At 47.2% G+C, this 14,469-nt stretch overlaps 1 protein-coding gene across 8 annotated transcripts in view; it reads right to left on the bottom strand.

Moving 5' to 3' along the window:
- Positions 1 to 14,469, bottom strand: part of SYNE2 (spectrin repeat containing nuclear envelope protein 2) — a 394,119-nt gene that overhangs the window by 242,913 nt on the left and 136,737 nt on the right. For all 8 annotated transcript variants that reach the window (XM_051826403.2, XM_051826401.2, XM_051826405.2 and 5 more), the window contains exons 20-29: positions 14,237 to 14,395; positions 13,429 to 13,602; positions 12,359 to 12,493; positions 10,814 to 10,972; positions 7,544 to 7,755; positions 7,319 to 7,409; positions 6,224 to 6,339; positions 5,463 to 5,589; positions 2,199 to 2,356; positions 731 to 878 (exon numbers count right to left, since the gene is read on the bottom strand). In XM_051826403.2, coding sequence (XP_051682363.2) covers positions 731 to 878; positions 2,199 to 2,356; positions 5,463 to 5,589; positions 6,224 to 6,339; positions 7,319 to 7,409; positions 7,544 to 7,755; positions 10,814 to 10,972; positions 12,359 to 12,493; positions 13,429 to 13,602; positions 14,237 to 14,395 — 1,479 coding nt within the window. The remainder of the gene's footprint in view (positions 1 to 730; positions 879 to 2,198; positions 2,357 to 5,462; positions 5,590 to 6,223; positions 6,340 to 7,318; positions 7,410 to 7,543; positions 7,756 to 10,813; positions 10,973 to 12,358; positions 12,494 to 13,428; positions 13,603 to 14,236; positions 14,396 to 14,469) is intronic.

Below are 14,469 nucleotides of genomic sequence, written 5' to 3' on the forward strand. Positions count from 1 at the left end.
AATGCTTATGAGTGCAACCAAAGCTGACAGTTTGGACACAAGGGAACATTTAAATGACAAATGATCGGCTGGCCCCGCTGTTTCATTACCCAGTGTCCTTGCTGATGTTTCAATCCCCCAAAGAAAGCAAACATGGAAGTTATCTACGCCAAAGCAAGCGACTAGCGACAAGCTATTGAGACATCTGCTGCATCATCAGGGAAATAAATCAAAGATTTTTCATTTTTCAGACGGAATGTAAGTAAGTAAACGGCAGAATATGTCGAGGTAAGCCTCAATGTCTCGTGTGTTTAGGAACTCAGACGCTGAAGGAGACACTCATAAACAAGGCTTCATCTTGAATTCTCAGAAGATGTCCCATAATTTACGCCAGGGTACCTACTTCCAAATTTGCAAGAAATCAAAAGGTTGAGAAGTACAAGTATATGTCAAAAAGTTTGTGGGAAAATGGAAATAAAAGAAAAGTTTATTTTGACCTAAGAATATGTTGGAATCCACACATAGTTTTTTCCTATATGCATTCCTATTCCTAATGTGCACTTTTCATAAATTTTTTGAAGATCTTTGTATGCATGGAATTTGAATTTTTAATTCCATTTTCTGGAAACTCTTAAATGTACCCTCTTCTGTAACAATCAAAATTGTTGAAGTTTTTATTGTGGCTTATAGTCTAAATCTATACAATGATATCTACATTTACTTATTTAAGTTTAGATTTGCTTATATTTACCCTCAGGTATTGATAGATGCCATCAGCATTGACAAGATGAAAGTCCTGGATGACAATTTCAGGAAGGGACAAATCCAAGCCACAGAGAAACACTGTCTCCCTCTCTACAGGGGACACAGTCTGCAGTGCTGTCTCCAAAGACTTCAGCCTGGGGAAAAATGTAACAGACATGAGAGGGATGTGCAGCAGAAAATTATCCCTACAACATATTCATACCATTACTTAACCAACAGCAGAAAATGGCTATCCAATAACAATACACGATATGCAGACCATCAAGCCCAGGAGTGGAAAGTGTGTGCAGCGTACAGCACACTGTAGTGCCTGGTTCCAGGCCCCACTGCTTTCTGATCCATTCCAGCTGTCTGCTAATGCGTCCCCCGGAAGGCACCAGCTGATGGCGCAAATGGTTGGATCCCTGCCATCCACCTGTGCAACCCAGATTGGGTTCACGGCTCCTGGTGTCAGCCCGGCCCAGTCCTAACTGTCAGTGGAGTGGGTCTCTCTGTCTTTCTCTCTTTGTTCTTCTGCCTTTCAAATAAATAAATAAGTAAATTATTTTTAAAAACGTAGAAGCAAAATACCAAAGAATGAGCTGTTGGTTATATTCAAGCCTTTTTTTTTTTCCAATCCACGGACCAATTTATTCCTTCATTCAAGAGACATTTATTTAGTGAGAGGCAGCAGAGCTAAGCTCATCCTAATCCACTGCTTCAGGACAAGGCCAATTCACTGCTGCTGTTTCAACATCATTAGTACTGATGGGGCCAGCACTGTGGCATAGCAGGTAAAGCCACCACCTGCAGTGCCAGCATCCCATATGGGCACTGGTTCACATCCCATCTGCTCCACTTCTGATCCAGCTCCTTGCTAATGTGCTTGGGAAAGCAGCAGAAGATGGTCTAAGTCCTTGGGCCCCTGCACCCATATAGGAGACCCAGAGGAAGCTCCTGTCTTCCTGCTGTGGACTGGCACAGCTCTGGCCATTGTGACCACCTGGGGAGTGAACCAGCGGATGGAAGACCTCTCTCTCTCTGCCTCTCTGCCTTATATATATAACTATATATATATAACTCTTCCTTTCAAATAAATAAATCTTTTTTTAAAAAAACTGAAATCTATGCATGTGAGAGGTCACCATACAGTTCTTGAATGACATGTATTATGAAAAAACTACGCCTGAATTTCAAAAATTGTTCTGCACCATAGCAACCAGTCTCTTCATTCCATTCTTCCGGAACCTTGTCAAGTCCCTGCACACGTCTCTGGCTAGTGGAGTGGCCTGGTTACTTCATTATTTCTGCACAGCAGTCTTCTTATCAGCAAAACAGCAATCGTAACAGCAAACTGTCTTCCATAAGGCAGCTAAATACAGTGACACATTCAGTGTAGAAAAGGCTTGCTAAGAATGGCATTTGCGAATGACGAAGTTTCCGAAACTCCAGGCTAACAGATGCCAGAGTCATACCTGGCGTGAAGGGTTAGGTGAAGCTCCCCTTCTTTTTCCTTTAGTCCATCTCGTGCCTTAACTATCGCAGGCTTCTCCACCTCACTCACAAGATTTTCTAATTTCAGGGAGGTGATTTCAAACTCCTTCCAGTAAGCATCAGTTTCATTTTTTAAGTCCTATATGAAATGAAAAAATTAATTCATCAGCTAACAGGATAATAGCCAGAATGATTCTGTTCATAGAAAATGAGACATATACCAAGTATAGTAGCAAAAGCAACATTTCACAGGACAATGCACTTTCTGGAAAGATTTATTTATTAATTTGAAAGGCAGAGTAATAGAGAAAGAAAGAGAGAGAGCACCCATCTGTTGGTTCACTCCCCAAATGGCTGAAATAGCCAGAGATAGGCCAGGCCAAAGGCAGGAACCAGGAACTTCGTCTGGGTCTCCCATGTGGGTACAAGGGTCCAAGCACTTGGGCCATCCTCCACTGCTTTCCCAGGTGCATTAGCAGGAAGCTGGATCTGAAGTGGAGCAGCCAAGTTCTGAAATAGTGCTCTGTTATGGGATGCTAGCATTGAAGGCAGCTGCTTAACCCACTGTGCCACAACCCCGGCCCTGATCATGCATTTAAAATATCTTCCAGCCGTTTTGCAAGTAAACTATCCTGTAGGCAATAACAATATTAACTGCACTCTTCAGAGGACCCATTTGCTGAAGTTCAAGACATCAAAAACAGGACTTTTTTCCTTTTTTTTAAAGATCTATTTTATTTATTTGAAAGTCACAGTTACACAAAGAGAGGAGAGGCAGAGAAAGGGAGAGAGAGAGAGAGGTCTTTTATCCGCTGGTTCACTCTCTAACTGGCCACAATGGCCAGAGCTGGGCTGATCTGAAGCCAGGAGCCAGGAGCTTCCTCCAGGTCTCCCACGTGGGTGCAGGGGCCCAAGCACTTGGGCCATCTTCTACTGCTTTCCCAGGCCATAGCAGAGAGCTGGATTGGAAGTGGAGCAGCCAGGACGCAAACCGGTGCCCGTATGGGATTCCAGCACTGCAGCTGGCAGCTTTACCTGCTGGACCACAGCACCAGCCCCAAAAGCAGGACTTGGAAAGGTATCCAAACCCCCTCTCCTAAGCAGCTACAAAGAATACAGTTCAGAAAGACAGATACAGATGTATGAAAAGACAGTCTCTTCTTCTGGGTACCAAACCTTCACTATCTTCTAAATTAAAATAAAACCGGAGGGGCCGGCGCTGTGGCATAGCAAGTAAAGCTGCTGTCTGTAGTGCCAGCATCCCATATGGGCGCCGGTTCGAGTCCCGACTGCTCCACTTCCCATCCGGCTCTCTGCTATGACCTAAGAAAGCAGTAGAAGATGGCCCAAGTCCTTGGGCCCCTGCACCTGCATGGGAGACCCAGAAGAATCTCCTGGCTGCTGGCTTTGGATTGGTGCAGCTCTGGCTGTTGCGGCCAATTGGGGCGTGAACCAGCAGATGGAAGACACTTCTCTCTCTCTCTCTGCCTCTCCCTCTCTCTCTCTCTGTAACTCTGACTTTCAAATAAATAACTCTTTAAGAAAAAAGAAAACTGGAGTGCCTCAAAACTACTTCTATACAAATAAGAAGAGAATGCACTGAATTTATGGCTTAGTATTAAACAGCCATCATTCTGTATCTTGGTTCTTCTGCTGTTGTTGTTTCCAAGGCATTGTTACAGAATTCTATGGAGGGATCAGCAACATAATCTGTTCTTCCATTTTCCCGAAGACTGGAAGCAGCTTCTCTAAGCAACTCATTATTCAGTCCCTAGGGAAAGGGCTCAAGACACTTTCTTAATTGAGATGAAAACATGCTGGATCCATGACTTGAACAGGGATTTGAATGCATATACATTCTGCCTAAGGAGATGAAAACCACAGAGGAGCCAGATGGCGGACTGTGACCAAGAACCGTAAAAGAAGGAGACTAGAAAACACGGGGAGGGGACAGCGGAGGACCTCGCAGGACCCTCTTGCTCCCTGATGATGGATTCAACCTGTGAGGGCTCACGCGTTCACAAGCACTCAGTAAGGATGCCCTGCGTGTAAGGACAGTCGTGAGAATAAGGACAGCTTATGCTCTGGTGCCCACACTCAAGCTCCTTGGCCAAGTGCAAGACTTCCACATAGATAGATATTCTGGGAAGACGACTGCTCAGACTGCATGCAATTCTCTCTACCACCTGCCCCCGTTGCCCAATGACTGGGGGACAGCAATTGTAGTCAATAGGACGATTCGGTCAAGCTGATGAACAGGCGTGGGCATTTGGGCTAGTGATGAAGACGCCAGTTGAGACACCATGATCCCATTCAGGTGTTCAATGCCTGCTCTGGCTCCTGACTCCAGTTTCTTGCTACTGCGCCCCCCTGGGAGGCAGTGGGTGATGGCTCAAGTAATTGGGAGACCCGTACTGAGTTCCCAGTTCACAGCTTTGGCTTGGCCCAGGTGCAGTCATTGCAGGCATTTGGACAGTAAACCAGAGGATGGGAATCCTGTCGCTCTCTCTCACTCTATCTTTCAAATACATTAAGTTTTGTTAAAAGATAATAAACAACTGCCGGTGCCGCGGCTCAATAGGCTAATCCTCCTCCTGCAGCGCTGGCACAGCGGGTTCTAGTCCCGGTTGGGGCGCCGGATTCTGTCCCGGTTGCCCCTCTTCCAGGCCAGCCCTCTGCTATGGCCCGGGAGTGCAGTGGAGGATGGCCCAAGTGCTTGGGCCCCGGCACACCAGGGGAGACCAGGAGAAGCACCTGGCTCCTGCCTTCGGATCAGCGTGGTGCGCTGGCCGTGGCGGCCATTGGAGGGTGAACCAACGGCAAAGGAAGACCTTTCTCTCTGTCTCTCTCTCTCACTGTCCACTCTGCCTGTCAAAAAAAAAAAAAAAAAAAAAGATAATAAACAACTAAAAAAAATATATCCAGTCACTGGTTTATCAATTTGGCAGCAATGCAGGAGCAGATTGAAGTCGCCTTATACCCCTTGTTTTTCATAATTCATCCAGAAGTCCAAGCATAATCAAAAACTCTGCAAACAGAGTTATCCGCAGCCGCAGATCAGAGCATAAGCAGTAGATCAGGACCCTGTACCAAAGGCCTTCCTAGGTTTAGCAGTTGGAAGCAAATCTCTCTCTGGAACAGCGTGACACTGGAAATGCAATCCAACAGAGAGTGATGTCCACACCCCTGGTGGTGCTATTTCCTTATAAAACAGATAACTAGAGAAATTATATTTGGGTAATTACCTGGAGATCGGTCAGTTTGTCCCGTAAGCAAGCACTACTCTCTTCATTTTCACTGGAGAACGCAGAAGTTATCCTGAATTTGTTGCTTTGAAGGTGTAGTTCAAGAATTTCCTTCTGTGTAACATACCTGGGAGAAAGATTATATGCAAAATTATTCAGCATCCAAAATAAGACAAAAATATGCTTAAGCGCCATCACGTGTGCATCAGGAAATCCTATGGAATTTCTGTATAAGTTACTAGACCAAAAGTTAGAACTAAAGGATAATAAAATGTTTTTTCTCTTTATAGATATTTATTTATTTACTTGAGGGGTAGAGTCACAGAGAGAGAGAGACGGAGAGAAAGGTCTTCCATCCACTGGTTCAGTCCCCAAATGGCCACAACGGCTGGAGCTGGGCAGATCCAAAACCAGGAGCTTCATCTGAGTCTCCCACGTGAGTGCTGGGGCCCAAGCACTTGGGCCATCTTCCACTGCTTTCCCAGGCCACAGCAGAGAGCTGGATCGGAAGTGGGGCAACTAGGACTAGCAACCAGCGCCCACGTGGGATACAGCAGCAGCAGGCAGAGGCCCAGCCCACCACACCCCAGCACTGGCCTTAAAATGTGTTTTAAAGTCTAACACGTCTCTCTCTCTCTCTCTCTCTCTCTCTCTCTCTCTCTCTGTCACTCTGCCTTTCAAATAAAGAAATCAATAAAACTTTTAGCCAAGTGCAAGTTTTCATGGACGAAAGTTCTCAGGGTGGCCGAGCGCGAGGGTACCTCTTCTGTAAACTGTCTAGAGTGAGGCTGTGTTCCTTCTCATGCTGCTCCGCGACGCTTGCTTCTTGTTGAGGCTTTACCTCCGACGCAGGCACGAAGTTAGCTGGCTCCATCGCCTAAGCAGACAGGCAAAGAGTACACATAATGCTTAGACGTGCTTCATTGCCTGGAGAAGACGAATGACTTACATTGATCCTTTATATCCCACCCTAGGACTTAGGACAATTTCTGAGATTTCAACAGCTGGGAGAAAAGCCTTCCCAGGGGAGAGAGATTTATGAGACTCATTCTCGCCTCCTAATAGGGATGATGGCACGGTGATGAAATACGCCCAGCTCCTAAATGCTGATCCCGCCCAAGAACTCCCAGCCATAGCCAAAGGAACCCCAACACTTGCGGGAACAGAACCACAAACACCAATAAGTGCGTTCTTTTCCCACACGTCCTCACTGGCAGTCTGGGTTATGCTGTAGGTTGGCACTTCAAAACGTTCATAGAAATGCAATCAAAAGATGTTTATTTTTGTGCAAAATATTTTCAGAAAGTTCATGGCAATGCCCAGTATGAAAAAAACTGCATGGATTTCAAAATTTGTTGCACCCAAATGACCTTATCCCAAATCCCAAGTTCATATTAACTTACTGAAGAATGCGTGTATATAAAAGCCAACTGTAGACCCCAAGAATTCAGAAAATTCAATTCGCAAGGAAAGTGAAATCATTCTAATAAAAAAAAAAAAAAGGACAACCAATAAAAGTGCATGTCCCTGAAATGGAGGGCTGTGTCCGGATGGAGCGCCACCCCTTCCACTGTCAGTAGTAATGGAGCTGGCAAACACTCAATAATAGTTCAAAAGGGTCTCTGTTGGAAACAGTTGTCCCGGAGGAAGGCTGAGCTATGCTTGCTACAGTCTTGCATTCTTCTTCTTGGAAACATAGTCTTCCTGGCACTAGGGAAGAGGGAATTCCCAGCTGATGAAACCAATGAGATCACTGAAACCAACACTTAATTAATAGGAAGAGGATTCTTGGACACTCTAGGTTTTTTTTTTTTCCATTGGGTTTGCTTCTAAAAGACATTATCCACACTTAACACCTGTTCCGTTGGCGGCTGATGATCAGGTTTTGCAAATGGCACCTCCCTGTGGGAATCCCTTCCTCCATTCTCAGTCGTGGCCACAGTCCCCCTAGAAAGCAATCAAAATTGCAACATTAATACAGAGCAAGAAAAATGAAGCCTAACAGCCATGGAAGAGTCCCTCTTGTCGTTTGGATTTTGCAAGAGACTTGCTTCTGGCTTCACCCTGAAGAAAGCACTGACTTGTTCCCCGACGGGTCTCCCGCGGTGGCCTGCAGGGTGGCGTGAATCTCCGTCGCACATCTCAGAAGTCTTTCTATCTTTTGTTCATAGTCCCGGAGTGCTCGCTTCCCTTCCTGCTGACTGTGCTGTGAAGGGAGCTCCTCACACAGCTCCCTGAGGACATCCATGTGCTGATGGAGCTGGGGCAGGATGCCTTCCTTAGAGAAGCAAGCCTGCGGGAGGAACGGAGTGAGACTTGAGACGTGAGCTGCAGCCGCCTTGCATGCCGAGTCTACCAGGAAGAGCCGCCCCCCCCCCGCCCACTCCCCGGCAGAAGTGTATGCCTCAAGCAACATGTTCTGTTTATAGTCCATTTCCTGCGGGTGTGGCTTGTGTTGTGTTTTGGATAATAGTTGGGGTACTGCCCAAAGGCCCATGTATTACGGGCTTGGTCCCTAAAGTCCTATGGTAATCATTAAAAGAGTAATGTTAATGGTTAACACGTTCAGGGTGGAGACTTGATCTAACTTGATCCAGGAGACCGGCTCAGTGGGAGGGCTTTGGGTCACTGGGGTGTGCCTACAGAAGGCAGTTCTCGCCAGAGGGTTGATTGTACAAGCAGAGCTGGGCCCGGTTACTCTCTGTGTTCCTGGCTCACCATGTCACCATGCCTGCATCATGCAGATGTCTGGCCCAAGGTGACTGCCCGATCTTGGACTGTGAACCTCCAAAACCGTAAGCCCAAATCAACCTTCCTTCCTAAGAAGCTCCTCTTAACTATCTGTGGTTGTTATTGTTATTTTAATTTTTTGTTTAATGAACTTAAAAGGAAGAGACAGCGATTTCCCATCTACTGGTTTACTGTCTAAATGCCTGCAACTGCAAGGGCTGGGCCAGGTCAGAGCCAGGAGCCAGGAGCCCCATCCAGGTCTCCCACATGGGTGGCAGGGACCCAGGTACTTGATCCATCACCCATACCTGTTAGAGTGCTCATTAGCAGAAGCTGTAATTGGAAGACACCAGAGCTTGAACCCAGGAACTCTAACTTGAACCAGGAACTCTGATACGGGACACAGAAGTCTTTCAAACAGTGTTTTGTCCTAACCACTGCACCAAATGCTCACCCCAGAGTATTTGTAATGTAGTAACAAAAACCTGACTAACACAGAAGGGTAGCCAAAAGGTGAGGATCTCAGCCCTAAAGAATTTGCAGTTCAGTGCTGTCCACACAAATGATTAGCACCTAGTGTGGTCAAGCGCTATGATGGAGCCATTCCCTGTCCTATGGAGTTAGAGAAAGCCCAGAGAGCCATCCAAGTGGATGCAGTAGGAACAGGTGCTGGGTCTCAGCTGTCATCACACTGAGAAAAGAGCCCATGCCAGGGAAGTGGCAACACCAGCGGGAAGGAAGAATATGAAGCCACCTTGAAGCGCCCATGATAAATAAGCACTATGAAAAAATCATGCAAGTATTTCAAAATTGTTTGCACCTAAATAAAATGGTCTTTTAATTCCATTTCCCCAAACTTTCTGGAGTACATCCAAGAAGCTGTTCTGAAGAGTCCCAGACAGAGGACTTAGCAGAGACCTCAGTGAAGGCTGAGTGGGACAGGAGGGGAAGCAGAGCCCGAGAGGAGATCACTTCCGCCTTAGACAGGCCACAGGGAGTGGCTGAAGGGACACCTGCCAGGCTGTCAGAAACAGCACAGGAGCCCAGGGGAAAGGCCTCAGCCGTAGGAAACAATGGAGGTGCCATCATTGCAGAGAGAGGACCCAGAGAGCACAGAATCACCCAGGGGACACAAGACACTGGCCCAGAGCGGAGGGTACCCCCTGAAAGCCACACATTAAGGTGACAGGGGATGGGGTGGACGTTGGGTGCAGGTTAAGCCTCTGGTTGGGACACCCACCTTCCACATCAGAGTAACAGGAGTCTCAGCTCCACTCCTGAGTCCAGGTTCCTGCTACTGCCCACGCTGGGAGGCAGCAGAGATGGCTAAGTTCATGGCCCCCGCCACCCACACGGGAAACCCAGATGGAATTCTGGGCTCTTGGCTTTGGCCTGGCCTAGCCCTGGCTGCTGCTGGCTTTTGGGGAACGAATCAGCAGATGAGCATTCTCACTCTCTTTCTGCCACATAAAATAATTTTAATAAAGCATTTTCTTAAAAAAAAAAAAGGATGACAGAAGAAAAAAAGACTTCCAAATTATATACATAGCTTGTTTACATAGCGGTACACACACAGAAATGCCCAGAAGGTGCTTCACCAAGTTCATGGAAAATGGAATTAAAAGAAAGACTTTGGTGCAAAAAAAAATTTGAAATTCATGCGGTTTTTTTTTTTTTTTTTTTTTGGAATTCCAATTTTCCATGAACTTTATGAAGACTGCTTATACAAAAGTGATAAAGACTGATAATGGAAGGGCCATAGCCAAGCAAAGACAAAAAGAAATGAAGGGGCCGGCGTTGTGGCATAGCAGGTAAAGCCACCGCCTGCAGTGCCAGCATCCCATATGGACGTCGGTTCGAGTCCCGGCTGCTCCACTTCCAATCCAGCTCTCTGCTATGGCCTGGGAAAGCAGTGGAAGATGGCCCAAGTCCTTGGGCCCCTGCACCTGCGTGGGAGACCTGGAAGAAGCTCCTGGCTCCTGGCTTCGGATCGGTGCAATTCTGGCTGTTGTGGCCAACTGGGGAATGAACCAGTGGATGGAAGACCTCTCTCTCTCTCTCTCTCTCTCTCTCTCTCTCTCTCTCTCTCTCTCCCTCCCCCTCTCCTTTCTCTGTGTAACTCTGACTTTCAAATAAATAAATAAATAAATCTTTAAAAAAGAACTGAAGAGAGAGATCAGCACTGTGAAACACACGGAAGCTATCAAGGAGGGAGCACACGGAGCTCATGGGGTCTGACTCAGGTGTCCTATTCTCTGATTGACTTCCTTTCACGAAGCTGTGCTTCCAAGGACGGGACCCCTGACTTACACAACCAGGGGGGCACTTCAGCGACACTGGTGCCTTTGTGACCCGACTCTCTCAAGACAGGCGACACCCAGCCCTTCCCAGGGGCATCACGAAACAGGAACCCAGGTCTGAATTTTCTCACTGTTCCCCAGTGAGACGCACAGGCTCTTGTCAGCGCTTGAGTCCCAAGGTCATTCATCACCCGCAAGGAACGAAGGTGCAAGGAATCCCAGAGGTGATTTAACCCCAGGCTAAAGACACAGGCGCGTGCCACCGTGTGAGCTAAACCCCACAGCAGTGTGACGGGATCAACCGGAAACAGGCTGCATCACCTCGTGTTCCTGGAGCAGGCCCTTGGTCCTTCCTCTGCGAATAAGTTTCTTCTCTTTATTTATTTGCTTTTCGAGTTTTGAAATCGTGTCACTCAGCTTTCCTTTCTCAATATCTATCTTCAGTTGTTGAATATACAAAGACAACTCATGATGAAGAGACTGGAGAAAAACCAAGGAAACTGTCAAGCCTGGGAACAGAACCTACTGAAAACATACTTGTACTAACAACAGAAACGGTGGCGGTGACCAAAGGACAGAAACAGAGCCTACATAATATCCGGACCCATCCCTGCATCTCTGGGGAGAATGCTTAAAAACGTCCCAGCCTCATGCATACACGGGTATTTTTTTCTAGCAACTACAAATGTGTTTCAGCTGTGAAATACACAGCTAACAGAATGGAAACAGCAGCAGACTGGGAGGGATGCCCGACGCACAGCTGAGCCTCAAGGCAGGGACCCGATAATGTGCATCCTATTCCTGAAATTGGCCAAAGCAACATGAGGAGGAAATGGTGGAAATCTGAAAAAGTACAGACTCCAGGGAACAAGAATGCATCAGTATTGGCCCACTCACGGTGACCAAAGTATTCTGCTAAGCTATCAGTAACGGGAGGATCTGGGGAGGGGGCCGTCCTGGAGGTCCCTGCGTCATGGCTGCCATCCCTTATTCTATATATCTAAGGCCATTTTGTAACGAGGAAGTCTACTTTATACAGCATTTCAGGAGGACTGTTAGTAGTGGTTGTTCCATTCCATGGACGCGTAATATATAGCATATACTATCTTACCGTATGATTTATAGAGATTTGCTGTATACAGTAGGAGGCCTTACTATACACAGAGATTTGCTTGCATCTTATTAACCACCATCTACTCAGCATCATCTCTGTGGAAGAAGCTGCATAAAAACCTTTAGCACTGATGCTGCCAGGGAGGCGCTGTCACTCCCATTTTATCAGTGAGGCTCCTGAGGCTCAGTAACTTGTCCAGGGTCACAACAGCTGGCTCCAAGTTCACCTGCCACCTAAGCCTGCACCTGCGTCTCTAAGAAGCACTGTTCTGTGCATGTGTTGGTTTCTTGGATCCAACCAAGAAACGAGAAAACACTCTGAAGACAACGCAGGCCATTAAGTAGTCATTCATTCAGTCATTCAATTAAGGCAGGGAATTGATGACACAGGAGGTGACAGTGCAGGGAAGTCCAGCAGGGGACATGGCTCCCCCTGGGCTGGGGGCTTTGCAGCACAGCCCTGGGACCAGGGACACCCACGGGCAGCTGGAGCCAGGAGGAGCCCCAGCTGCTGCCTGAGACACTGCCCAAATCAGGGAGGGACAGAAATCTCTTTCTTCCTCTTCCACGACCCTCAAGTCTCTACACAGAGTTGTCATTGGCCAAAGGCAGACCGAAGGCAGCTGATGTGGAGCCTGCGGCGGCAGCCTGCACAGGTGAGCCCCTCCGTGTAACGCAGAGTGGACAGGAGCCCCAGGAGGCACTGGATCAGACCCAGGCAGTGCAAGGCACAGGTGGGTGTGCACGTCATACCTCCCACTTGGCACAGACAGCTCTGCTCTCTTCTTCCCAAGACAGCTGCACGTCCTCCGTTACACTACCCTTCATTTCTTCCACAGCTCTCAAGTACTTCGCCATACACTTAGTATTAAGAAGTATTAATGCTTCCTAAAAAGAAAAAAAAAAAAAAAACACAAACCAAAACATGGAAGTCTCACACTGCCCAATCAACAAAGCTAATGTTTGTAGGTACAACCAAAAGTCCGTGAAAAATGGAATTAAAAAATAAGTTGGACAGGCATCTAGCTTAGCAGTTAGCACATTTTTAGGTTCACAGTTTTGGAGCCAGTATTGTGGCACAGTATTGTGGAGCCGCCACCTGCGACTCCAGCATTCTATATGGGTGCCAGTTCAAATCCCAGATGCTCCATTTCCAATCTAGCTCCTTGCTAAAGCAACTGAGACAACAGCAGAAGGTAGCCCAAGTGCTCGGACCCCTGCCACCCATATGGGAATCTGGAATGGAGTTCCAGGCTCCCGGCTTTGGCCTGGTCCAGTCCCAGCTGCTGCAGCCATGTGGGGAGTGAACCAGTGGATGGAAGATCTCTCTCTCTCTCACTCTCGCTCTCATTCTCTCTCTCTCTCTTTGCCTCTGTCTCTCTGTAACTCTGTCAAATAGATAAAATAAATCTTAAAAAAAAAAAAAAGAAATACAGAGCTGCCATCCACTGGTTCACTCCTCAAATGCCTGCGAAGGCCAGGGCTGGAGTCAGGAGCCAGGAGCCAGGAGCAGGGGTGCAGTCTGGGTCTTTCACGTGGGTGGCAGGGACCCAACTACTTGCGCACACTGCTGCCTGCCAGGGTCTGGAGTCGGGAGCCAGAGCTGGTAATCTAACAGGAAATCCAGTGTGGGATGACAGCCTCTTCACCAATGGACTAGAAGTTGCCCATCCATCCCCTCCCCACCCCACCGTCCGGTATGTTAATTTTTAAAAGCCTCCGGGGAAGAATGCATTAAAACCAGGATGCACTTCAAGTCACAGTAACTTTGCATTTGTGTTTCAAACCAGATGGGTAGCAAAGGACAACCTAAAGGCTCCCACCTTGTACTTTGAGATGAGGGCACCGGGGCACTCTCGCTGCTCCAGTAGCTGCTCAGCCTTGGCCATGTGTGATTCCAGCTCCTTCCATGACTCCTCTAGCTGCAGCCTGGCATCCAAGCCTGCTGAAACATCACTTGAGGTCTTCGATGCTGCCATGAGTTTTACCACATTGATCTGGACAGGCAAAAACAAATAAAAAGGTCTCAGATGAACACTCTGTCCAACTTTCCCAGTGAATTCAAAAGCTAATAGAGTGTGGAAAAGCAATTTCTAACTCCCCACTAGACACAGAGAGACTTCATTTATTGCATTTATATCGTCCAAAATGCTGCAGGTCACAAATACTACTTTACATATTTTTTCCAAGCCATACAGCCACTTACTGCTACCTTTCTAACCCACCTCCTAACTATTCAGTTTTAAAGAATGAATTCTCTGGGCTGGCGCAGTGTGTTAAAGCCCTGGCCTGAAGCACCGGCATCCCATATGGGAGCTGGTTCTAGTCCCGGCTGCTTCAGTGTCGATCCAGCTCTCTGCTATGGCCTGGGAAAGCAGTGGAAGATGGCCCAAGTCCTTGGGCCCCTGCACCTGCGTGGGAGACCTGGAAGAAGCTCCTGGCTTCTGGCTTTGGATTGGCACAGCTCTGGCTGTTGCAGCCAGCTGGGGAGTGAACCAGCAGAGGGAAGACCTCTCTTTCTCTCTCTGTCTCTACCTCTCTCTGTAACTCTGTCTTTCAAATAAATAAAATAAATCTTTAAAAAAAAAAAAAAAGAATGAATTCTCTAAAGAGGGACTCTGAAGGAGACACCTGGATTTTCTCTTTAGCTTCTTGAATCTTGGCCTGTAGTCCAGCCGTGAGAACGTGTTGAAGGGACTCCTGGCTGGAAATATTCTGAATATCCATTTGTAATGTATCTTCGGTTCTGGCCACTAGCTCTTCGTACATGGAGCCTTTGGCAAGGAGATGCTGTTAAAACAAGAGGAAAGGCGATCACAAGAAGCATTCTGAGTCTACATGAGACATTAGTCTAACAATCTCAT

This window comes from Oryctolagus cuniculus, chromosome 20 (genome assembly GCF_964237555.1).
Source record: "Oryctolagus cuniculus chromosome 20, mOryCun1.1, whole genome shotgun sequence".
NCBI lineage: Eukaryota > Metazoa > Chordata > Mammalia > Lagomorpha > Leporidae > Oryctolagus > Oryctolagus cuniculus.